The following is a 26,318-nucleotide window of genomic DNA, read 5'->3' on the forward strand; positions in this document are numbered from 1 at the left end:
CAAGCTAGACTATATTTTTGGCTTGTGCATTAGTCCACAAATTACAAATAACAATGATTTTGATTAAATCTATGTATTAGTATACAAATCTTATGTCTGATCCTAGTCTAATAATTTATCTTTTATTATATTATCACCTTTAATCAATGTGATACCTTTCTGCATACATACTGTGTGCAACTGACCTAGGAGATAGGTCTGCTGTTTGCTTTTTTGCCATTTAAACTTTTTCTCCCCTATATTGAACCCCTTAGATGGCTTCACAGAAGTCTGCAGTGCCAAAAAAATAAGATAAAGGCTAATTTAGAGGACCCTTTCAGATTATCAGTACATTAAAGGATTAATCTTGAACATCAATGTTCTCATTTCTCACCCTATCTTTAAACTTCTTTTATTTGAACCATTTAATACCAGTATCTGTGTTCTTCTTTCCCTTTTGGGGAGGTGTTAGGGGAGTTCCAGATCTGTTGTTATGTCATGCACATAATCAACTCTCAATGTGAAAAATCTCTTATTTTAATAGTCCCTAGGTGACTAAGGGCATGAAGAAGAGTTATGCCTACAGTAAAATTGAAAGAGGTATACAATACTGGCACAGTAAATAGACTGCCAGACCTAAAGAAAGGAAAACTTATTTTCCCCCAAGTTCAAATTTGGCCTCAAGACACTTAACTAGCTGTATCACTCTGAGAAAATAACTTAATCCTCTTTGCCTTAGCTCCTCATCTGTAAAGTAAGCTATAAACAAAGAAAATGGCAAACTAATATCTCTGCCAATAAAGTCTCAAATGACAAAAAGTCAGATATGACTGAAGTAACTGAACAACGAAGTTTATTCTAAGTATACAAATAAATGTAGAAAATAGTTCAAAAGCAGCATAGAAAAGCTAGGGTTAAAAAAAAAAGTTAGGCTCTTGGTACAGATCTTTTGGGGTTCTTATATACTTTCATGATTAGAAAGGGGAGATACACAACAGAATAGGGAAAAAAAAAAAAAAAACTCTTAACTGTGCAGTTAAAGAGCCTGATTATAAAACCTATCTGCTATTTACTACCACAGGGATCACCAAGGTTTCAGTTTATCTATAATATGAGAGGACCAAGAGTTTAAAAAAAAAAAAAAAAAAGGCTAATATATCAAGCAGCAACCACATTCAGTTCAAAGACAATGGACAATGTTGTGATTTATAATTAATCATTTAGTACCAGCTACATTCTATTAATTGGCAAATGACCAAAGTGTAAAGAGATATCTGAAATCAGTCATAATCATCACACTTACTCCTTTAAACTATTTTCAGAGAATATATTTATATAAGGTTTGAGATTCAGAGGCATGGATTGGTTATTTCTATGACAGGAGAGAACATGTAAATCAATGAAATTACAAATCCGTGAGTATTTGAGTGGTTCAAATGGTTTACTAACTGTTCCAATCTCTTGAGCCTGATATTCAAGGTTTCATATAATCTTAATTTGTGTATCCCTTTGATGAATACTAAAAGCCTTCTGGTCATCTCTCACACATCCACCAAGTCCACTCAATCTTTGAAACTTCCCATATCTTTTACCTCCCAAGAAAACCTTCTTTTACTAACAATTAAAATTCTATGAATTAAGGCTGAGTCAAGCTATAAAGCATTCATTCCCTTAATTACCCTACAATGTCCTCTACTTTACTTACCATCTACACAGAACTTGGTACTTTACCAGAATAAATTTGCTTTTATGGGCACATTACAAATTAGCTAAGAACAAGCTTCACTTAATATCATGGAACTCTTAACAACCTTCTTTAGTACTAGCATCTAACTTAAGTTTGTGCTCCAGTCTATTTGTTAAATATCAGTGATGTTTGTTAAGCATTTATAAAAACAATTCATTCAAAAAGATAGTAAAAGCCTAATCAGTAACAACCTATTCACAGAAGTATGGAATTAATTCTTCCACATGGCTAGTCAGGAACACAAAAAGAAGAAAATCAAACAATCATTTTGAAAATAATTTTTAGCCCAGGTTACATAAGTTCAAAGCTGATTACTTAGCAACTGAAATGAGTTAGAAGAACTTGGATCCTAAATTTACAGGCTCCAGCGCAGTTAGCTTCCCAAATTCATACATTTTAGGACTCAACATTGTTCAGACTTATTACTCTGAGATATTCCCCACCCAATTATAGGTATTTGTAGATGATAAATTGGGCAGAAGGGAGTGGAGAAGGAAGAGTAAACAATACTCAAAGTCAAGAACGAACAGCCATCTTTAGCTAAATATTAAACTAAGTTTTCTTATTCCCGGGGAGGAGAAAGTTCTTTTCTACTCTCCTTCTAATACCTGGCTATTTTAGTTTTTGCTCTTAACCTAGCTAATTCCAGTGCTGCTGCAAACCTTTGGGATGTGTTTTAGGACTTTGAGGTCAGTACCCTCAGCTGGTAAACAGGAACAAAAACAATATATCTCTCAGAGATACTGCAAGTATCAAATAAGATATTTGTAAAAGACTTAGCAAAATGTCTGAAATATAGTAGGCATTTAATACTTGATTTCTTCCTTCCTTTTCAGCATATCTTCAGAGAGACCCATCCCTACTATTTTCTGGTGTTTCTTCTTTTAAACTTTTACAAACGATATGTCTGACCAATGGTTACTTTTCATTTATAATACTGTTGCTATGGAACTACTTCTTACAATACTGTTGAAACCAATTAATATGCTTAGTGAAAGTAAGCCTATATATTATCATAGAATTACCTAGTCATTTATTAAATAGTGTTGTCTCATCTCTGCAAAGAGACTATATGCTTCTCAAGAAACCAAATTTTCAACTTTTAAAATCCCTCCACTATAATGATGGGCACAAGATATAAAACACACTCAAGGAATTTAATTAATTCAATTACACTATCAATTATCCCAAACTATCCATCTCTAATTTATCTCGACCATTTTCTTACCCAAGTTTAGCCTCTACAATTTTCTCTCTTTAGCCTTCTCTCCAATTGACAGATAAAATAACATGTATTTATACATGGAATATTATCTGTATAAATAGAAAACCTTCTAAGGGTAAATTTTATAGAAAGAAGAATAGGTTTCTCTGTGTCAACATATGTATTGAATCACATTTTAATATTTTAAATGAATATAACCACTACAAAATATGGCACAAGAATTTTCTATACTATCCTGACTTTGCTTCCATTATAATTATACCATCTTGAGTTACACAGTAATTGAGTATTGACTGCAGTCTTGTACACATATCAAGATGCATTGAAATTAACATTTTTTAAGTGTAACAATAAAATAAGTGGTGTATAAAGTTTTAGGTTTTTTGCTTTTATCGAATAGGTATTTGGACCATAACTTTGAAGGCCACTGAAATAGCCCACTCTATTAAAAATATTTACCCAAGTCAATCCTGTCAATCTCTTCCATAGTTTAAATACTATCAAGCATTAATATCAGAAAAATTGGCAAATGTATGTAGATAGTAATGCCAACATCGAAAAATATGTCAAATAGGCTGGAATAGAAATATAAAATTGTCTTTTCAGAGCAGCTTTAAAATTTCTCCTGCTGAACCCAACTATAACTTCAGTTCAAATACAAGTGAGAAAAGAATTAGAGATAAAAGAAAGATACAAATAATTAAAATGTGAATGCCCATGCATTTATTGCCACAAATAAATGTCTAAGAGCATCATTACATCAGAGGGGAAAAAAATCTTTATCCATTGCCTTGTAAAATAGGATTTTTTTTTAAGGGAAAGAATTAGTTTAGAATGTTTTGGTTAAGAGATGTGAATGGTCAGTTAATTACTAAAGAGAGAATATGGTTGTTTTAGGAAATAATAGGAATTAATAAGCTCAGCACCAAATTATAACTAAAAATAGTAGAAAAGTGGTCAGAGTGAGCATAGTGATGGTGGTTAAGAATGAATAAAAGTAAACTAAGCAGAAATAGGCATTTTAGAGGGGGGAAAAAGTCAAGGTTAAATTAACTTTTCAAAAAAGAGAACTTGTTAATACCGCTAAACTTAATATAATTGATAATTGTCAAAATACAAGGGTGTACCAGACAACAGTGAAAAGTTAATGAAAGTTGTAAATGGAAAAAAGTTAAATTTTATTTTATAAGAATTCCTGTATACATATTTGCATTTCAATCTAATCTAGTTTAATAAATAGTAGACAATCCTGGCAAATATTTTTATTCAGATTCTAATCCCACTGCTCAAGGCATTGTCATCATTATAAGAATCTCTTTATTGAGCTTGTCAAGTTAACAAATTCTCTAAGGATTCTTTTTTATTGCCATTTACCTGTATAAATATGCTCCCAGTCAAAAGATACTAGGAGAAGGCACAAATAAAAAATCAAATTCTGAAAAATAAATTTTCACAAAAATTCAAATTCTGATCTATAGTGTCATACCACATAATGTCAGGTTTCTAAGGTTTCCTACCAGTGTGTAAATCATTTCTTTGTCCCAAGGAAATATAAAACAGATTGGGAGGATGGGGGAGCCTGAGGCAACTGGGGTTTTAAGTGACTTGCCCAGAGTCCCACAGGTAGGAAGTATTAAGTGTTGGAGGCTAGATTGAACTCAGGTCCTCCTGACTTCAGGGCTGGTGTTGTATCCACTATACCATCTAGCTGTCCCAAAAGATAAAAATTTTGCGTGATTAAATTTTTCAAACCTTTTAGCCTACCCACAATCTATCACACATCTTATACTCAATATACTAACAAAAAAGAAAAAAAGTCAAAACTGAAACAAAATTATTTCTATGAAGTAGTATTTGTGTTCTAGGATAAGTATAGTGACAGGAAAGAATAAATTAATGAGGAGAGCAAAAAGTATGTGACATTAAAAAGTCGCCATCACAGCTATTGAAAAGTTAGAAAGTTATATCTACAAACTTCTGGCTTTAAAATACATGTAAAAGTTCTATTAATTAACAATCATCTGGCATAAAATTGTACTAAGTGGAAAATACAGGATTCAATTCAATAAACATACTGAGAATCTTTGTGTGTGAGACATTACACTACATTCTTTAAAAAAGAGAAAGAAGAAAAAGGGGAAAGGAGGAAGGAAAGGAAGGAGGGAGGAAGGAAGAAGCGGGGAGGAAGGAGATAAAGAAGGAGGAAGAGGAAAGAGGGAGGTAGGGAAGAATGAAGGGAGGGAAGGAAGGAGAAAGGGAGAAATGGAGGGAGGGAGGGGAGAGAAGGAGAAAGAGGAAAAAAGGAGGTGGTATGTTCCCACTTCACTTAAAGCTAGCAGAAAAAAATCCCTTAACTGACTCTTATATGGGGCCCTAAAGGCTATTTCTATAAGGTTCAAGGTACAAACAATTCTATCCATCTGGAATTGTGTGCACATATAAGAGACACACACACAGAAGATCAAATAAGACTCCCATTAAAAATAAAAGAAACCACAACTACTAATTAAGCCAATAAGTGGAATACAATAATAACTCATGCAATTAAAAGAAGACATTCAAGATAATATAATTCAAGTGTGGAAAAGCCTGGAAATGGCTGCTTACTAAATATGTGATATAGAATAGTAAAATTTTCATGAATACAAATGCCACACAAGCAATAAATGGGGTTAATTTATCAAATCCTATGTCTTTTAAAATTGTACACATTTAAAATAAAAGCTTGGACAACATTACAATTTTAAAACAAAAACTCAAAATTTTAAAATATAATTACCTTTTTATCTTCCTTTACTTTGTGTGTTTTCTTCTTCATTTTTTTATCATCCAATTCCTGATCTGAAGTAATAGCAGGATTATCAATGCCACCTTTCCAGGTTTCCACAGGAGAAAGAAGTGGATCTTCCTCACTTCCTCGATGTCTTCCTTTTCTTTTTGTTTTAGAAGTGGTAAAGGCCTCATCATCACTTGCATCTGAATGTGTTCTCCTATAATAAGATTTGGCTTTGCTGAATAATGTCTTTGACTTGTACTTGTATTTTGAAGGCCTCCGTTCCCCATGACTCTTTGTTGTTCTATCAGAAAATCCATTTTCTTCATCTCCCTGGGCATTATTTACAAATGAGTTTCTAACTTTAATAATGCGATTCTGACTATCATCTGGGACAACATAAATTTCATCAGTATAACATTTATGTTTAAAAATGCTGTCAACAGGTTCTGCGTAGTTATCTGAGGAATCCATATCTTCAGGATGAGCCAAAGTAACTCGAGAAATTTGTTTTCTTGGGTTTTTACCAATTCCAGCTTCAATTGTCTTTAAAAGGTTTGGATCCAATTTCTTTACATTTGTCTTAGGTACAACTGGTTTGGGTTTTATTGGAGGAGGCACTTTATGATTTCGTTCATGATCATGACAATTTGGGGTACTGTGAATTGGGTATTCATTTCCTTCTAAATCTAATCGATACTTGGAACGGTCACTAGGTGTTGGAAGCAACTGAACATCATCCCCAATTGGACTATATGGTGGTGGTGCTTCAGTATCATCTTCTGAATCAATATAGCCACCATAGGAAAAAGAACAGTCTCTGGGAGATGGAAGGAAAACATCCTCATTATGATGTGTTGACTCTCTGGTACTGTCAGACAAATAGGAATTCTCTATCATATTTTTTTTCTCTAAAACATCACTGAAAAACAATGTAAAAACCTCAGTTTGCCGGTGATATTGAGATAAAGAATATAGTGCTGTAAATTTAGCAGTGATCTCAGTTGCTATGTGTTCTCCTTCAGTCATTAACTCCTTGATAGCCTCATTCTCAAAAAAATCTGCCTGGCTGTCAGTAACTGCCACCAACTGCACTGGAATAGTATCCTGAACTTCTGAAAGAAATGCTCGAAGCATTCCCATGGATGCTTTCCTTTTAGCAGAGTAAACTAATATATATCCATGGACGAGTTCATCTTTCCTTACCCCAATAGAAGAATGATAAGACAATATTGTAATTTGTATTCTTCTTCTTTTTTCACCAATGATTTTATCAAGCATTAAAGAGTTATTCTGTCCAGCTTGAGCAGCACTACAAGCATGAGAGTCAAGAAATGGTGAAAGAATAAGATCCACACTAAATGGATCACCACACATGGCACACATGACAATTCTTAGGTCAGCTTCAGATATATCTTTGTTCGTAGGAACAGGGCTTACAACATCAAAATTGCGTTTAACTGATTCCAATACTCCCCTCAGAGCTTGTTTTATTTGAGTCTCATTAAATTTTCGAGGATATGAACCAGCAGGTACATCTACAAAAGGACATTGTAGCTTGTTTGCCAACTGCTGCCCTTGGTGTCTGAGAATAGGCAAACTTTTGCTAAGACTGTCCCTCTGATTAGCCAATATTAATGTAAATGGAAGATTAGCCATGTATTTATCTCTTCTAATCTGTGACGCTTCAGTTCTTATTTTTCCAATAAATTCCCCAATAAAACTAAGTGATTCAATAGAGTTAAATACACAGAAGCAGCCATGTGGCTTAAAGGCAGCATTCCATAACTGACTCAAAAGGTAAGGCGACTTGGAATCAACTGGCCGAAGATCTAGTTCATATATTTTTCCATCTAAGGCATACTCATCATCTGTAGACTGTGTCCTTATCTCATTCGCTAGTTCTTGTGCAAGGCCATCCTTTCCCAAAATGAAAAGATTAACTTTATCTATGTTGGCACTGTCATGGTATAAACGTAAGCGACCATGATCCAACTGTAAAAGACTATTAGCAAGCAGATGCTCTACTTTAATGTCCATGCAATTTTGACCACTAAGACACGTTTCTTTAGTGGGATGATAAACAAATCCTATATGTTTAAGTAAAAGGGACTCTCTATCAGGTGCAAGTTTCTGTAAAGCTTTATATCTGGGTTCTTCACTTAAAACTGTATGAATTTCACTCATTTTATCTGAACTCGGTGTTGCATTAAGATCAAGATCATAAAAAAGTTCAGAATGTTCAAAAAGCATTTCCTGAAACTCCTCTTTGGCTTTTTCAACTATTTCTCGCTGATGTCTGCTATATACCTCCTTGCTATCAGCCTCTGTGATGTATTTAAAAGCTTCATCCTCCATTACAAAACACATAACTTCTTCCCAGGGTTGTCCAGGTGAAATGAACTGAATTTTTTCCAAAGTCTTCTTGAATTTTTCCTTCATTTCCACCCTTCTTTTTTCAGATATTAGATGCTGTACATGGTTCTGGTAGACTTTTTCAGCTTCCAAAGTGCTAAGGAGATCAAATGGAATCCGCCTATCATTCACTTTGTCTATGTGATCTGTTTCATCCCAAGGTGTTTTTTCTAGCACCACAAAACACAGTGGAAATTCTGTCCGCGTCTCCATTAATTTTAGGGCTTCTGACCAGGTCAAATGTTCAATCTCTTCAAGACTTGGCAGCAAAGTATTAAAAGCTCTAGGTAGTGTATTGATATATTCCTCTCTTCTTTTACGTATATGTTCTTGTTTAAGTTGTTCTATGTGTTTTGAAAATGTATTTTTGGCCTTTCGTGTTCCCTCTAAGTTTATATACTCTTCATAATCAGGATGATTTTTTAATTTATTACTAACAGTTTTCCAAGTTGCATGATAATCTCTCACAGTTTGCACAAGTTTTTCAAATTTATCTGTTGCTGTGACAACAAGTTGTCTCTGTGTTTTATAAGCATCCAGATAGGGAATAATTTTAGGTTTGCCACGGGTTTTATCTAACATTTGTACCAGTGCAATGAAACACGTCTCAACATTGACATTAAATCGTGCTGAAGTTTCTACCACAATGAGGTTCTTTTTGTTTGAAGCAAATGCCTGAACCTCTCGAAGATAATGTTCTACACATTCATCACATTTAGTTGCTGCTATTATTATAGGTTTTTTTGATTTTGACAGCTGTATATATAGGTTATTCACAAACTTAAGTTGATCATCAAACTTCCTATTACATCCCTGACTTACATCAATGCATAATAAAAACCCATCTACACTGAGTTTCCCTTCAGGCATCTGTTTCTGATCAAAGTCTTGCTCTAAGCCCAATTGATCAGTGCAAATGTACATCAGTTTTTCTGCTGACTGCAATTTGGATGCAGCTGCACGTTTTATATATGGTTGTAAATTTGTACTCCGATGAGGCAAGAAAGTCTGATCATCAATGAACTCAGTCTGTTCAATGACATGGATTTTGCATTCTATTCCATCTTCACCACTTTGTGTTACGTCACCCCAGTACAAAAAGTGATCATTGTTGACTACTCGTCCTCCAAAGTCAATTGTACTAAGCACAGAGGTATGCTCAGGATAATATTCATCTGCTTTGGAACGCACAAATCTATTGCACAAGCATGACTTTCCAACGCCACAGTTACCTTTGTCCTTTTCAGTCCCAGATAAACCTACTACACTGATAGCATAGGATGGAGGACGAGGCTCTTTGTTTTTTGCCATCATAACGCTCTTCTCATCCTTCTACGTTCACTAAGGTAACCAGATGTATTTCTCATTCTGAAAACATTCCATAAAAATACAAATCCTCAATTTCAGAACTATATTGTTTTTTCCTCATTTCTGTGCAGAAAGTAAGTCTTCATAATATCGATCATCTTCCTAGAGAAAAGAAAAGAAAAGAAAAAAAGTCAGTTCTTTAATTTACTACACAAAATGTAGCTGCTCAATATAAAGCAAATTATCAATTTCAGTTTAATAGAATTGTCTAAATCTTTGTACTTTATATATGATAGTGGGCCAGTAAAGAAGAAGGGGTTCTAGACTTGGAAGAAGACTATAGAGTTCAAATCTTGATTCATCTACTTGTTAGCTGTGTGATCTTGAGATATCACACCTCTCCAAGTTTCTATTTCTTCATCTGTAAAATGGGTATACTGCTATACACATTATCTACCTCAAAGGTCTATCTATATTAAAAATCAAATGAAAAACTGGTTTTAGAATCACAGAATCTTGTAGCAGTGTTAATACTCTCAATTAGTTACTAACTGTGCTGCCTCAGATAAAAGATTATTTTAAAAGAAATTTTAAAATTACAGTCTCATATCAAAACACTATATTTTTTTGCTGTTATTTGCTTAGGGAAAAATAAAATTCTGTTTGCAAGTGTCCTTGACCCTTATGATTTACAATTTAATAACCCCATTTTCCCAACTTTTTTTTTTTTTTCCTGAGGTTTTGAGGTATTACTAGTAATCAAAATACTCTTGACATTTAACAAGCCAGGGCAGGAATATGCTAAGTTAGGAGTCAGAATATAGCTAGATAGATACTTTAGCTTTTCCTACCACTTATTAGCTGTGTGATCTTGAGTAAGTACTTTGCCTCTCTGAGCCTTCATTTTCTCACATGTAAATTATAAGACTAGAGAACCTCCAAAGGTCCTTCCAGCTCTAGTAGATTTATTCTATGACCTATTCTATCCAAGTCACCTGTGTGTTATAGAGTTTCATAAAACTGGCACTCTAACCGAGTCAGAATTTCCTCTAAAATCTAGATCAAAGTTCTTTTTGTTATATGTGCATATCAGATAGTGACTAAATGGTAATTCTGATATCATATGAGCCATAGTAAGAGAGCTAAAAAGTAGAAGATACCCAGCTCCATTATCAGTTAATGTTAAGTGATATTCTTAAGTTTTCCTTTTTTTAAAGAGTACCTACTACACCTCACTGTATCAAATGAACACCCAAAAAAATTCATTTTCTAAAATTTATTAAACATAACTGTTTAAATGTTAAAAAACCAATTACATTATACAGAAGGGGTTTTATTTATTTATAACACCCCACTTGCCCAGCTGTCAAATTTCTTGAAATCTCTATTATCTAAAATATAACCCAAAATCTTCAAGCTCAAAATCCACATTCTTTAGTCCACTGGAAGAGGTATGAAGACTATACTATAGCCTGCTTTATAACTGTGCAAGATAAGCTTACTGGTTTAATAAATGTGGCTAATATCCCAAGCTGTAACAGCATATTAAAAACAATTATGGACAGGACTGCAAGAAGAACATACACTGACAACAATGAAAAATAATAGGTAGATGGCAAAGTGATATATAAAAAACTATAAAAATCAGAGAATTAGAAATTTTTAAAAGTCTGGATTTATTTTGTTTAGAAGAAAAATAGCGCCTCCAACATAGATAGCTGAATAGTCTCTGAAAACATCATTTGTTGAGACATTTTCAAACCTATTCAACTTTTCCCAACTACATTTGAGATTTTCTTGGCAAAGATACAAGAGGATTTGCAATTTTCTTCTCCAACTTACTTTATAGATGAGGAAACTGAAGCAAACAAAATTAATTGACTTGTTCAGGATTGTAATGGGCTGAGGCTTGAGTTGATGCACTGAGGTCCCAAGCACGTGAGGCTAAATAGTAACTGGACCATACTCTATTAATATATATGCTTGGAGAAAGAATGGCCTCCGCCCACTCTTTGTGCAAGTCCTGATGTGTTGTATAGGAAATGATGATTTTGATGGGTGGAGGCAAGGGAGTGGAAAGGAAAGCAAAAAGAGAGACTGCTGGCTGGCTTCTTGACATAGCTGCTTGCACTGCTATCGCGACCGCCCTTTACCTCCAATCCCCCTCTGCTAGCTGGCTTCTTGTCTGCCCATATTGCTATCGCAATCCTTCTTCACCTCTACTGAGAATAAAGATTGAAGATTTTCCCCTTAACCTGAATTCCTGACTTCAGCTGATTTTAAATACGCGGTCATCACATTTGGCGCCCAACGTGGGGCTGTTTTTCATTCCCTGTGGCAAAACTGTCCATTCATATCTTTTATAAGGCTCAGCTAAGTTAACGCTGGGCACTGAAAAGGCAAATCTTTTCATATCCTCCTTTTCCAGAGGGATAGAACAGAAACAATCCTTAATATCTATGACCCAAAGAGGCCATTCTCTAGGCAATTGAATAGGAGATGGAAGTCCAGGATGAAGAGTTCCCATAGTTTCCATCTGTTCATTCACTTTTCTTAAATCAGTGTGCATCCTCCATTTTCCAGATTTCTTTTTTACAATGAACACCGGGGAATTCCAAGGACTTAGAGAAGGTTGTAAGTCCCTTGTTCAAGCTGCTCCTGTACTATATCTAATAAGGCCTAAATTTTATCGCCACCTAAGGGCCACTGTTCTAGCCACACTGGTGTATCAGTTTTCCATTGGCTAGGAACAGGTGAAAGTGTTGGCAGGGCTTCAAAATCTGCTGGAATCATTGGATTCCCTAACACATAACAAGACTTTTGCAGGACTTCAAAAACTTGGGGGGGATCATTGGATTCCCTGATATGTGAAGCGATGGACAATAGATTGGTTTTGGACTATCTCTTGGCTGCTGAAGAAGTATGTGTGACTGCTGTTTACATACTCTCCTAGGATTTCTGGCAATCTTTTACAACACCATGTTGATTTATATTGTTTGTTATACCATTACTTGTGTGTACAATTCATGTTTGTTACACCACATCAAGCCTGCACTGACTGTGGGAAGAGTCATCACTAATAGCCTCTGTGTTATTGCTATGTGCTTGTGTAATACCTCCCATGCTGATGGGTTTGTGCATACCTGTTTCTAATAAGACCCGCAGCCCAGAAACCTGCTAGCACCCCCTACTTCTCTTTGGTGCTTTTCATCTCCCTTCCTGAGATGTCAGCGAGGGTGTGATTATCTCCTTTTTAGTGCTTTCACCTCCCTTCCTGAGAAGTCGGGGGGGGGTCATGATCACCTCCTTTCCTGAGAAGTCAGGGAGGGTGTGATCACCTCCCCTTGGGGGCTCTGACCTCCCTGAGGAGTCAGGGATGGCATGACCACCTGTGTTCTAAAACAAAAGAAAGTGGGAGATGTAATGGGCTGAGGCTTGAGTTGATGCACTGAGAGGTCCCAAGCACGTGAGGCTAAATAGTAATTGGACCATACTCTATTAATATATAAGCTTGAGAAAGAATGGCCCCCACCCATTCTTTGTGCAAGTCCTGATGTGTTGTATAGGAAATGACGATTTCCTATAGTGGAAAGGGAAGCGGAAAGAGAGACTGCTGGCTGGCATCTTGACACAGTTGCTCACATTGCTATCGCGACTGCCCTTCACCTCCAATCCTTCTCTGCTAGCTGGCTTCTTGTCTGCCTATATTGCTATCGCAATTCTTCTTCACCTCTACTGAGAATAAAGATTGAAGATTTTTCCCTTAACCTGAATTCCTGACTCCAGCTGATTTTAAATACGCGGTCATCACAAAGGATCACATAGATAATGTCAAAGGAGAGAAATGAAGTCTAAAAGATGAGTCTTTTTGATTCTAGGCCTTGGTACTCTTTCCACTGAGCCATCTAACTTCCTAAAGACATTAGAGCAAGGTACAATTCTATAAAGGATGCCTGATCAAATAAAGTAAATATGTAGCTTGGATTTAGAGGAAACTTAACTACTCCAGTGTAAAATAATGCCAGAAAAAAAGAAACAACTTTAAATTCATCTTAATTTGCTATCCATTTCTAAATAGTCTTTTAGAGCAAAATTTCTTTTTGTGGGACAGTCTTGTAACTGAACATGAAGATTGTGAAATTATGACTTATTATCAGTAAATGTTTTATTTATACTTTTTATACATTGGGAGCATAAAATTTGGAGGAAAAGGAATCAATCACAAGTGGAAAAAGTTTAAGAAGCCCTTGTTTCAGAGGAGTTGAAAAAAATTTTTTTAAAAGATTTATTGAGAATTTGAACAAATTTTCTTTCCCTCTTACTTCCTAATAATAACTTATTTAAAACAGCAGATGTCATTTAAAGGCAATACTTTATCTTGTACTTCTAAAATACGGCACAAAAACAGTATTGTCCAAACTATGTTCCAAAGATCCCTGATGTACTATGTAATATATAGGAATCCCAAGAGGATTACCATGCTGACCATTTACTTTTTTCTAAAATGGTGAATATGAAATTACATAGGTATTGAAGGAACTTATTGCAGAAATTTAGGGGGGGGGGTATGGATAAGGCTTAATTACCTAAAATTTCCCAACTCCCATAATGGTCAGATCAATATTTATGAGTTGCATTAATTTTTCAAGTCCAGAAATGTTCTATGTCCAAACTATTTCAGGAGATGCTTTGCCAAGAAATATAAGAAACTATGTAAAACAAATAGTATTTTTAGGTAATGACATGCCAATTTCTCTCAATGTGGTATCTAAGAGTTGGTTGTTGTTGGGTTGTTTTGTTTTTCTCATATTTTCAAATGCCTTTCATATATTTCGGAGCCCCAAAAGATCTCATACTAAATTAGAATTCAGTGACAAAAAAAAAAAAAAAAAAAAGACAAATTTCAATGTAGTGAGCAAAAATAACTTTTAAAAATTCTTTAGATAGGATCAACAATGATAATGCAAAATAGTATTCTTATGCTCATTTATAATATTTAAGGGAACAACTAATTTTCAAAAAGTTCAGCGAGTATAACCTGAAATGCAGCCTCAACTGAAAATATTTTGGGATACAATAATAATAACCACAACAGCTAGCATTTATGTAACACCAGTTATGTGTCAGTCAGTGCACTAAGTGCTTTAAAAATATTATCTAATTACTTTTAAACCAAGACATTTTTGCAATTTAAAATATGGAGACAGGAAACTTACATTTTCAAAGTCTAAATATATAAAATATTTTATATTTTCAAGACCACCGAGAGATACAACTGAGAAATTAAATGTTCCCATCTCTGACTGTTAGAATCTTTACTATTTATATTATTGCTATGTGCTTATGTATTTTATGTAATTGCAAGAATCATTGGATTTCTTGAGATGAAAAATTGTTGATGAGACTATTGCAGTACTTAAATTTTCATGTTGATTCATGTTATTTGTTACATTACTACTAGCCTGTATTATATTGTTATGTGCTTATGTAAATTATGTGTAATGCCTCCCATATTGATGGATTTATGTATACCATGTATATCTGTTTCAAAGTTCTGGCCCATATTGATGGATTTATGTGTACCTGTTTCAAGTGAGCCCCTTCAGAAACCTGCTACTCTGATTTGATTTCCTATTTCCTTTGGTGTTTTCATCTCCCTTCCTGAGATGTCAGGCAGGGTGTGACCACGTGATCACCTTTCTGGGGTTCTCACCTCCTTGAGAAGTCAGGGAGGTCATGACCACATTATGTTCTAAAACAAAAGAAAGCAGGGAGATGTTGGAATCTTTACAAACTGTTAAGTCATTAGAGTTGAGATGTTTTGGGCCAGGTACTAAGTAGAACTAATTGATACAATGCTTGTGTTTACACCTTTACTCATTGGAATTCACAAGTATGGGAGATTCACAAAGTTAACTCTATAACTTTGTGAATTCACACCTCCCTTAGGGCCAGAGAACACTTCGGGAAGAAACCCATAATTTCCCAACCCCCTCTCTTCCCCGCCCCTCTCTCTCACATCCCACAATCCCTCTCTCTCAAAGGAGTATAAATAGAGCTTCAATGGGCCAGTCAAGAAATTTTTCAGAGTGAAGAAGCTACCAGTAAGAGAGTGGAGCTGAATTTAGATTGAGAGGGGAATGTCAAGTGAGTTCAGCCAGAAGCCCTCTCTGAGTGAGGAGTTTTACTTCGGAACATTGACTGGAGTCAGAGAGGAACACTCTGGGAGATTGAGAGCCAGAAGCCCTCTCTCAGAGGCAAGACAGATTCAACTTGGTGCTGGCTCTGCAGGCTAAAGAAAGCAGAGGCAGAACCATAGGACAAAGCTGCAAGAGTTCTTAGAACCAAGCAGAGAGATGGGCCTCTAAGCTAACCAGGCTATATTGGAAATAATAAAAGATCTGAACTTTTATCACCTGGCTGCATTTGGGGTAATTATTGATCTGAACTGCAACTAAGGCTGCCTCCAGAAAACCTCCCCTCTCCCAGAGAGAACTATAATTTTAAAGAAGAAAAACACTACATATGACAATAAAGTATTTTAATTTGCAAATATTCAACTCACAGGAACTCAGTAGACCGAATTCAAATCAAAATTTGGCTACATATTGAACAATTAATCAAATAAGATTAACTAGCATAAATGAAGTTGAAAGTTTTGATATAATACATCTTTAAAGGTTGCTAATTTCAAGGATATATATTACTTGAAGTGAAAGAGAAATAGTAAACACTTCAAGATTTACTTTTAAAAAACTTATCTATAAGTTGGAAATAAGTAACATGAAAACTGACTTTCCTAATGAGATGATAAATTAAGGCTTGTACCACAATCAGTCATAAGGCTGAAAGATACTACCTTTTCCAAAAAGCCTTCTTTGATAATCACATCAGCTGGTAATGACTTTCTCTCCATCACAGACTCCTAAAGAACACTGTATTTTCCTTTAAGCGCTTAATTAAAAATTTAATAATTAGTAATGTGCCATATTCCCCTACTAAACTTTATGCACCCTAAAAAATGGGTAATTACCTAACCAAGTTTTGCTTAATGTTTTGCACACAATTGATAATAAATGTCTGCTGAACTAAACTGACATCTTTCTCACCTCCACCCTGGGCATCTTAACACTAAATTCTAGCCTTGAGATGAGATCATATGAAACCAAAAAATAAAATAAAATGAAAATGAAAATTCATTTCTTATGTTTAAAATTTTTAAGTGTTAATTTTAATCAAGTTAAAGTCTATATGTTCAAATGCTTTCAAAAAGTTTCAGTTGAGATTCCCTAGAAGCTCCCCTACTCTGTGACTTTAAAATCAGATTTATTAGCATCTTCAACTAAAAGAACATGTGACAGTAACATGTCCAGTCAAATGTAATGAACTATAATAGAAATGAGGAGTGTCTTACAAGCTTTAGAGTAAGTGTCACTGACCTAAAACAAATTCTTTTATTCTAGATTCAAATTGTGATCTAATATTTCTGAGACCTTACTCTGAAAGACCTTTCAAAAAAGGCTTTCTCTTACTGATGGTGAAAATAAGGAAAATACTCATCACTGCACTTAAGCCATCATTCTTGAAAAGCAATAAACAAGAGATATGTCACATAGTACAAGGCTACAGGGCTTTATAAAATTTTTCCAGTGGCAACCCCTTCTCACTTAAGAAATTTTTACATGACCCCAGGTATACAAGTATATAAAGAATAATGCAAATCAAACATTTAGTCATGATAAATCATAATTCCACAACCCCTACATCCAATGAAGAAATTTCATATGAGATCACAACCCACAATTTAAGAAGCCAGGGCATAGTGGGTAAGGCATTAAATGTGGAGTTGTGAAGATAGTAGCTCAAGTACATTAGATGCTCACTAGCAGCATGACCATGAACAAGTCACTTATCCTGTGTCTCAGTGTCCTCATCCACAAAAAAATTGGAGTCAATAGTCTTTTAAGGTCCATCCTAACTTTAAATCTATGACTATAATCCTAAATATCCAGCAAACACTTAATATAAGTCATACAAACATGTATTAGGTGTTCAGAGAATACAGGGATTTGGTAGAAATTTCATGAAAATATAACACAAACTGCCATTTTTGAGTAGCAGATAAACAAGAATAAAAAAACTTAAGAGAAAGTTAGAAAATTATGTATAGAAAAGTCCAAAGAACAAGGATGAGTTTTATGAGATACGGTAAAGGGAATCAGGTCCATAGTTGAGGAGTATTAAGAAAAAGATTCAACATGAAAACTGAGCTAAGATTACAGAATCATAAAAGTCACACAGAAGAACTTGAAATGTGGGAAATAAAAGTTCTTACAGGAAATATGATGTATGGCTTGGAAAAGGATAAACTAGATAGAGGAAGAGATACTATCAATGGGAAAGGGCAAATTTAAGAAATAATAAAAAAGTTAATAACTGGCATTTGTCTAGCACATGATTATTTACAAACTGCTTTATATACTTACTCACACAATCCTAATAAGTCTGTGATTTAATACTCTAGTTAACCATATTCTAAAGATGAGCAAACAGAAACTCAAGGAGGCTTAAGGTCACGTAGCTAACTGACATAATAGGGCCACAAACTAAGATCCTTTGAATCTAGATTAAGAAAGGCTGGCTTAAGTGTAGATGTGTTGGCACCTACCTGACTTGTGCTTTGGAGCAAACTTGCTATTTCAAGAAGTAGAGGTGATAGGGGCCTGAACTAGGGAAGAGCAAGTATAATTGCAAAGAAAGGGATGGATTTGAAAGAGATTGTGGAGCTACAGAAAACCAGATTTGGCAATTGACATATATGAAGAATGAAAAAATTAAGAATCAGGGATAACTTCCAAAGTTTCAAAACTAGGTGATAGGGTAGACTAATCTTAAACATCAACTTCAAGTTTGGAGGTAAAGGGTAAAATGTAAACAAGTTCCACTGAAGACACCCATGGAATATCCAGGTAGAGATGCACAGTATCTCATTGGTATTTGTGAGAGGAGGTTTTGATTGGATGTTTAGATCTTAGAGTCAGTCATCTGTATGGAAATAATAACAGAAGCTGTGGGTATTGATAAGATACCCATGCTAAGCAAGAGAGAAAGTATACATAAAGAAAAAGGACCCAGATTAGGGTCTTAGTAGGACTAATGGACAGGAAAGATCAAAGAGAAGAGTAATTAAAGCTAAAGGAAGATAAGAGTTCAACAGGAGATGGTCAAGTCCAAAGGTCAAACAGAATAAGATCAGAGAAAATTAAAATTCAAACTATTCTTAACAATACAAGTTAAAATTGCCTGCTGACACCTCTTCTAGCATTATCCTGAAGTATTATTAAAATCTTGTCATTGAATTTTTCTTGTTTATGCTTTATGTCCAATTAGATTATAATAAGGTCCTAGAAGAAAGACCCAATCGATACAGCACCTAAAATAGTACTTTTCATGGCACTATCAAGCTCATGGACATGAAAGGTGAATAAGTATTTGCTTTTTTAATGCAATAGTGCAGTTAAACTAATTTTTGACCCACAGGAAATAAATTTAAAACTTCAGAAAATTTTTTTTTTTACTGATAATTAAGTGCATAAGAAAATTTTATTTATTGTATGAACTATTTTACAATTAAATATTTAAAAGTTGAGTGATTAATTACAAAAGGTATACTCACTGAGCATTGAATTTTATATATATGTATGTATGTATGTATGTATATGTATATGTATGTATTCAGTCTGAGCTGGGAGGAACAATAGCTGTTGCCTAGTCCAAAGTTCTTATTTCACATGTGAGGAAACATTTACACATGAGCCCCAGAGGTCAAAATTTACCCATAGTATTCAACTGCAGAGCAAAATTCAAACTTAGGTTCTTTGTCTCCAAGTTCATAAGACTTTCTAGTATACCATTTCAACTTTCCTGTATACTATTTTATAGTCCAAATCCTTAAGATACATTATAGAAAGTAAATTTGAACTGATTTAGGTAACCAATTTAGTATATTGCAAATGTTAAGGAAAAAGTAAAAGTTAATTTAAAAATTACAAATTACCTACAACATCTACATTACTAAACATTTTAGTATATCTTATTTACCTGTATTTCTAAGGGTGAAATATGTATATGTATGTGTGTATAATATGTGTGTTTTTATATATCAAGTATTAAATAATTATTTAATTACTGAATTAAAAACTATTAATAAAATGAGCACCTGATGCTGAATTTTTAGAGCCAAGGAACCCATGAAAGAGACAAGAAATACAAAATAATCTTAAAGTCTAATACTATTTCCACCCTTACCAAAATTAAAGGCAGAAAAGGGAGTAGAGGGTGCCAAGAATCCTATTTTTTATAATACCTACAAACTTTGACTTAAACTTCTGTAAACAAAGTGCCATCTTTTGGTCAATAAGCATGCTGACACACCAATGGATGAACTGAAGTCACAGCTACACCGAGATTTTCCTTTTAAATGAAACTAAAATACAAACACTGAACAAACATAAATTCAATTATTTCAACACACATGATTCGATTTTCCTACTTTACTTTCCTTACTATATGTTGGACATTGAGACTGAAATGTCCTGTGAGCACCTTAAAGTCAATATTACCACGGTGGAATCTTCTAAATTAACCACCCCTCCTCTCAATCTATCTCTTTTCCAAATTTCCTTATTTCATTTGAGGCACTTCTAGTTGTGTGAAACTTTTGAGTCATTCTCAACAATTATTCCTCATCCTCCAAATCTATTTAGATGCCAACACTGATGGACCTTTATCTTCACATTATCTCTCATCTATGACCGCTCCTCTTCAATAATCACACCACTAGTTCAAGTTCTCATCAGCTCTCACTGGAACTATTTTTTTAGAGAAAGCCTCTAAATTGCACTCTCAGTTTCTAGTGCTTCCTTCTCCAATTCTTCCTGCACAAAATTGCCAAAGTTACATTCCTAAATCAGCAACATGTCAAACTCCTGGACTCAAAAACTTGCAATGGCTACCTAATACCTCTAAAATTTTAAAAATACTTCTGTATTTGACATTTAAAATCCTTCACAATATAGTTCCAGACTGTTTTTCCAGGCTTATTTCATACTAGCCTCCCTGTCTCCCTGCCCCCTCCCCTCGCCTCCCCATCCCCTCCCCCCCAGACATAATTGATTGTCCCTCGTGCAGCGTTCTATCTCTCATCAATGGGACCCTATGCAAAGTCACTTAACTTGTTTGCCTCAGTTTCCTCAGTTGTAAAATGGGGATTATAACATTACCTGCCTACTTGGAAGAGTTACAGTGAGGATCAAATGAGATATTAGTAAAGCCCTTTCAACAGTGCCTAGCTAGCAATTCCCTTCCCTATTTCTGTCACTGACACTATCACCTCATACCAAGAATACACTCTATTCTCATTTCTGTCTTACAGAACCGCAGCTTCTTTCAAGATTCAATTTACATATTGCCTCCTAAAGGAAGCCTTACCTTATTTCCTAGTTATTAGTGTTCTCCCTTAAATTTACATATATGCATGTATACATATATAGCCACATGCATATATATGCATATATGAATGTATTATAAATGTTTATAAACATTCAACTGGAGAAGTAGGCTCTTAACTTAAGAATGTTCATGTATATATTCATGGTATATAGATGCATACAGATATATACATATATACACATGAATATACTTATCTGAATACATGTAATATCCCAATCTATCTCTAAATATGGAGTTTTTTAAAGTACTTCTTCCAGTATATGGTACAATCCTCGGGTAAGGCTATTTTTGATTTTTCCTTTGAACTTAACACATAGCCAAGTACTTTGAACACAGAGATGCTAAATACCTACTAGACAGAAAGCCTTCAGCCAGTAAAGCAGATCCTCTAGGGAAAACTTTTAAGAAAAAGGTAATTAGAGAGGCAATATGGCGCAGTAAGAATGATGGATCTGAGGTAAAGTACCAATTCTAACCCATATCAGCAACTGGTGTTGCAAATGATTAGAGTGCTGCACCTAAAATTAGGAAGAAATGAGTTCAAATCTGACCTTGTCTGGGCAAGTCCATTAATATCTATTTGCCTCAGTTTCCTCAACTGTAAAATGGGAAGAATAAACAGTATCTATCTCACAAGGCTGTTGTGAGAATCAAATGAGACATGTTAAAAAAAAAAAAAAACTAACAAAACAAAGCACTTAGCACTAGGCTTAGGACATTGTAGGTGCTATATAAATGTTTACTCCCTTTTCCCCTCTCCTTCCTATGTAATCTAGAGGGGAGGGGAGAGGAAGGAAAAAAAGGGAGAGAGGAAGAAAGGAAAGAGGCTTGACTTTTCCTCTTTTGTAAAATGAAATGGCTGGATGAGATAACCTCTAAGGTTCCTTATAACTTTATATCTATGAGTATAATTATTAGAAGACAAATAGGGGTTTCACTCTTCATGGTGGAAGGAGTATTCGGCACAGATGAAATTACAGATCCAAAATATCAAAGTAAAGTTACAAAATGCTTCTTCATTTTACTAAAAAAATTCACCACAGTGTTCTTTTATGACTGAATTTCACTAGATTCTTTTAAATATTTTATATAAAAAAACTTTAGGCATGAAACTAGCACATTATGCAAATTATATGTTAATATTAGAATTTTTAAACTACCAATTAAACAAATTGGCTACCTTAAATCCTCCAAGAATGAAGAATGTTTATTACCATGTACCTTAAAATGAAGGTAAAAGGAAGTGACAAAATTAGATTCTGCAAAAAAAGAATTCCTAAAAAACATTTCTGAAAAGTTCTGAAAATGTCTAAGTTCATTAACTCACATTGGAATATTGAAATAGATATCAAATTGCCATTAAAATTTCACATAAAGCAAGTAATTTCCCAAACTCCAAGAACTTGAAGCCCTGTAAAGTTAAGAAAATTAATTTCAGCAGTCATCATATGAATATGATCACAATTATAAATTGAAAATTAACGTTTTAAGCCAAATTTCTACAAACAATATCCCTACTGGGGCATTGAGGTGGCACAGTGGATAGAGAATCAATCCTGAAGTCCGGGAAGACGCGAGTTCAAATGTGGTCTGAGACACTTAACATTTCCTAGGTCTGTGACTCTGGGCAAGTCACTTAAAGCCAATTGACTCAGCCAAAAAAAAAAAAATCCTACTGATCTTCTCACATTGACCCAAACTCTTCTCTGTATTTATCACATTCTATTTTATACCTTATTTGGTTATGTACATGTCTTATCTCACCTATTAGATTTTTAGAAGCACCTTGAAAGACAAGACTTAATGAATTTTTAAAAATTTTTTACATACACCTAGTGTGTACTTAGCACTACAATGCCCTGCAGACAGTAGAAATATTTAGTAAATGTTATAAAGTGAATGCTGTTCAACATAAAATTAAGATTATATGTCAACTTTTGGTTATTTTACTATAGTCAGTGATAAGTTTCATAAGGAAGCTCAGAAAATATCGACTTTAACATCATTTTTTAGATGAGAAAACTGAAGGCTAGGTCTTATGAGTAATGTATTTAAAGTCATTTAAGTAAGTAAATGGCTCATTACAAGCCAGATCTACCCTGAGAAATAGAAGTGCTTATACTGCTTAACCTGAACTAAGTATTAAGATTTTTTTAAAGTTAACAAAAAACTTAAGTCATAGGATTTTTGTAAATTGAAAATTAGTTTAAATTCCAAATATCGAATGTAAATAATTTCCATTTTAACCAATTTCCATCCTTTGACCTTCACTCACAAGGTAAAAAGCAAAGAATTAAATTTCAAGTGAAACAAAATATACTAGTACTATCTGTGAAACTTTTTTAAAAAATATATGACTTCAAAACGTTAAGGATAAAAAAAATTGACAAAATTAGGACACTATCTTTAAAAGGCATTTTAAATGTGGTCAAATCTCAGATGAAAAGAACCTCCTCCTACCTACAGAAATAAAAAAAAATGCTTTCTTAATGCAATATAATGAGTTGAATTAAATAAATTCTACACAAGACAACCATTTTGTCTTTCAATGGACTCGGTTTTTTTTCTTGTTGCTTTCCACCAAAGGATAAAATCTGTTAAAAACAATTTTGCTATGACTTGATAACCTGAAAGGTTTGGGGTTTTGTTTTTTTGCACTCTCAGATTTTATAATAAGACTTTGCATAAGTCTTACTTTTTTTTTGGTTCTCCACTTTACCTTCTTTCCCCCTTCTTTGTAAGGCTTTTAATATAAATAATATGGATAGACATTAAACAGGCAATACAAATTCATAAAATTACAATAATTTTGTAATTTAAAGACAGCTTAATTGCTCAGATCTATACTGAGGGCCTATATATTTGTGATCCTGTCTGGCACAGTAGAAAAATCACACCAGAAATCAGTATCCTTTAATACAAATGGATATTCTTAAGTCACCATTCCTAATTTTCTCTTTTTGTATTTCTTTTTTCCAGGGTTTTGTATATGGGATTTTATAAAGAAAGAGACACCTGTTGAAGATATTACAAAGATTATTAGTACAGTGACCCCTTTGTCAAGATAAAAAGAACATCTCTTTAAAAATGTTGCCACTGTTGCTTGCTGCAAACGTCACAAAGTAAAATCAAATTATCTGAGAATGTAAACTTCAAAGTTCGTGTGCACACACCCACCTAGAGGCCTATTGTGGTCTAGGTTTAAAACACTTCAGCTCCCCTTTAAATATATCCAACATTTAGGTTTTATAGGGGGAAAAAAGAGTGTAAGCTTCTCTCTTTCAACTTTGTCATAATTCTCCCAAGCGTCCTTGGAGCCAGCTTCTCCATCACTTCCCACTACCTTTCCACCTAGTCTACATTCTCCAGACTCCACCTCAAGAGCATTTCTAATAACGCTAAGGGGAGGGGGAAGGGGAATGGGTAAGTGTGTATATATTTAATGTGTATAAGTGCGCGCGCGCTCCCGCGCGGCTTCCCCCCCTCCACCCCGATACTTGTTCCTTAGTGGAAACCAAAGGACTGGGAGTCTAGAGGTTATTCTCGTAGAAACTGAAATGCGGCGCTGGGATGGGAGTTGTGTTCGCTGATAGGACCTAGTGTTTACGGTGTCGTGGCCCAAACTTCTTGCTTTCTCTCCCCGAACCCCAAGAGCTAGGGAAATCAAAGAGAAGGAAAAAGAGAAGGAGTATGAGAGAGTGTATGATTGTGTGTGGTGGCGTTGGGAGGGCAGACGCGAGTAAAAGTGAAAGAGCAGCTCACTTCGAAGGTGGCTTAAGTTCGGAGCGAAGATTCCGTTTCAGCTGACATGCCCCCACCCTACCCCATCCCCCTTTTTTTCTCCTTCCAGGTGGAACTCGTTAGCAGCGGCGGCAGCCCTGAGAAGCCAGGGAAGTGAGGCATAGAGAAGCACCGCCACCTTACTCCTCCCTCCCCCGCACGCCGCTCGCCACCAGGGCCCGGGAGCTGTGGGGAGCAAACTGGGAGTCGGAGGGAGGAAGCCGGCTCCAGTCTCCCCCAATTCCCAGGCCGGCCGGCCGGCCTGTCCGTGTGAACCGCGTCACCTGGGAAGCGGCAGCGGCTCTTTCTGCCTTTCACATTCACTGTCTCCCACCCCCGACCCCCGATCACACTTTCCTCCAATCTTCCTCGGCCCACCGACCTGGAAGGGGAGGGCTCCCGGGGTGGGGGGTTGGGGGGGAGAGACAGCCATTGGAACTGGCTGCAATCGGCGGCCACAACGGTTGTGGCCGCCGGGCGTGAGTGTGGAGAGGGGAGCGACCCTGACCAGGCCCCGGGGAAAAGAGAAGGTCCTACCTAACACGGTCGGTCTCCTCCGCCTCCTCCTCAAAGGCAGCAGCCCCGGCGGCGGCGGCGGCGGCAGGGGTGGCGGCGGCAGCAGCAGCGACATTCCTGGGGAGAGCTCACGCCGCCGCCGCCGCCTTCTCCTCCTCCTCCTCCTCCACCACTCTCCGCTCGCCTCCCAGCAGCACCGGCCGCCGCGTCTCTCCAGTCACCCCCTTCCCCCCCTCACACGCCCCAAATCTCCTAGCCCGGCCGCGGCTGGGTCTTCGTTCCCCCTCTCTCTCCCTCCCCCCCCAGGCCCCTCCACCCGTCGCAGCCTGCCCGCCGGCCGGCCGCCGCGCTGGGCTCAGTAATGGCGGCCGCTCTAGCTCCCCCTCGCTGACGGTTCTCGCTCCCTCTCTCCCGAACTTTACCTCAGCATCTCTCCCGGCGCGCACCGCCGCCAGAACGCGCGCGCGCACATCCCCACACCCGGAGCGGAGGCGCCGCCACGGCTCCAAGCTCTCTCTCGCGCGCGCGCCCTCGCGTTCATTCCCCCGCCACCCCCCATCCCCCGCCCGCAGCAGTCCTTCACCTCCCCAACACCTCCCTTCCCTCCCCCCGCTTCTCTCCCATTTTAGCCCCGCCCTGGCCCTCGTCTCCCAGGAGTCGGGGAAGGCGCGAGCTTTTGGGGGGGAGGGGAGCGGATTGGGGAGCTTGGCCCTTGCCCCCCCACTTCGAACTCCCCTATTGGTTTTTGAATTCTCCCCCCCCCCCCTTCTTCCTCACTTTACCCTATTCATTGGTTCTCTCGCCTACTCCATTCCTTCCCACCTTCTCCCTTTCACCCATTGGGGATTGTGTGTCTTTTTTTTTCCTCTCCTTTTCCCTTCCTCCTTATCCTACTCCTCGATCCCACCCCTCCACACTTTGAAAGCAACATGCCACACTGCTTAAGCACCACCCCCGTTTTCCCTTTCCTCATTCCTCGTTTTCTCTCCGTAGCTCAGGGCAAGCCACTCTACTGCAAAGGAAAGAACCAGAGATCGGGTTAATGTGTTGCAAAACATGACATG

General features: G+C 36.4%; 1 protein-coding gene across 2 annotated transcripts in view; it reads right to left on the bottom strand.

Moving 5' to 3' along the window:
- The window catches only part of ARHGAP5 (Rho GTPase activating protein 5), a 106,663-nt gene extending 81,289 nt beyond the window's left edge, over positions 1-25,374 (bottom strand). For both annotated transcript variants that reach the window (XM_051977280.1, XM_051977279.1), the window contains exons 1-2: positions 25,276-25,374; positions 5,731-9,609 (exon numbers count right to left, since the gene is read on the bottom strand). In XM_051977280.1, the coding sequence (XP_051833240.1) occupies positions 5,731-9,453 (3,723 nt within the window). In that variant the 5' untranslated portion in view covers positions 9,454-9,609; positions 25,276-25,374. The remainder of the gene's footprint in view (positions 1-5,730; positions 9,610-25,275) is intronic.
- Between the last annotated feature and the right edge of the window lie 944 nt (positions 25,375-26,318).

This window comes from Antechinus flavipes, chromosome 2, assembly GCF_016432865.1.
Source record: "Antechinus flavipes isolate AdamAnt ecotype Samford, QLD, Australia chromosome 2, AdamAnt_v2, whole genome shotgun sequence".
Lineage (NCBI taxonomy): Eukaryota > Metazoa > Chordata > Mammalia > Dasyuromorphia > Dasyuridae > Antechinus > Antechinus flavipes.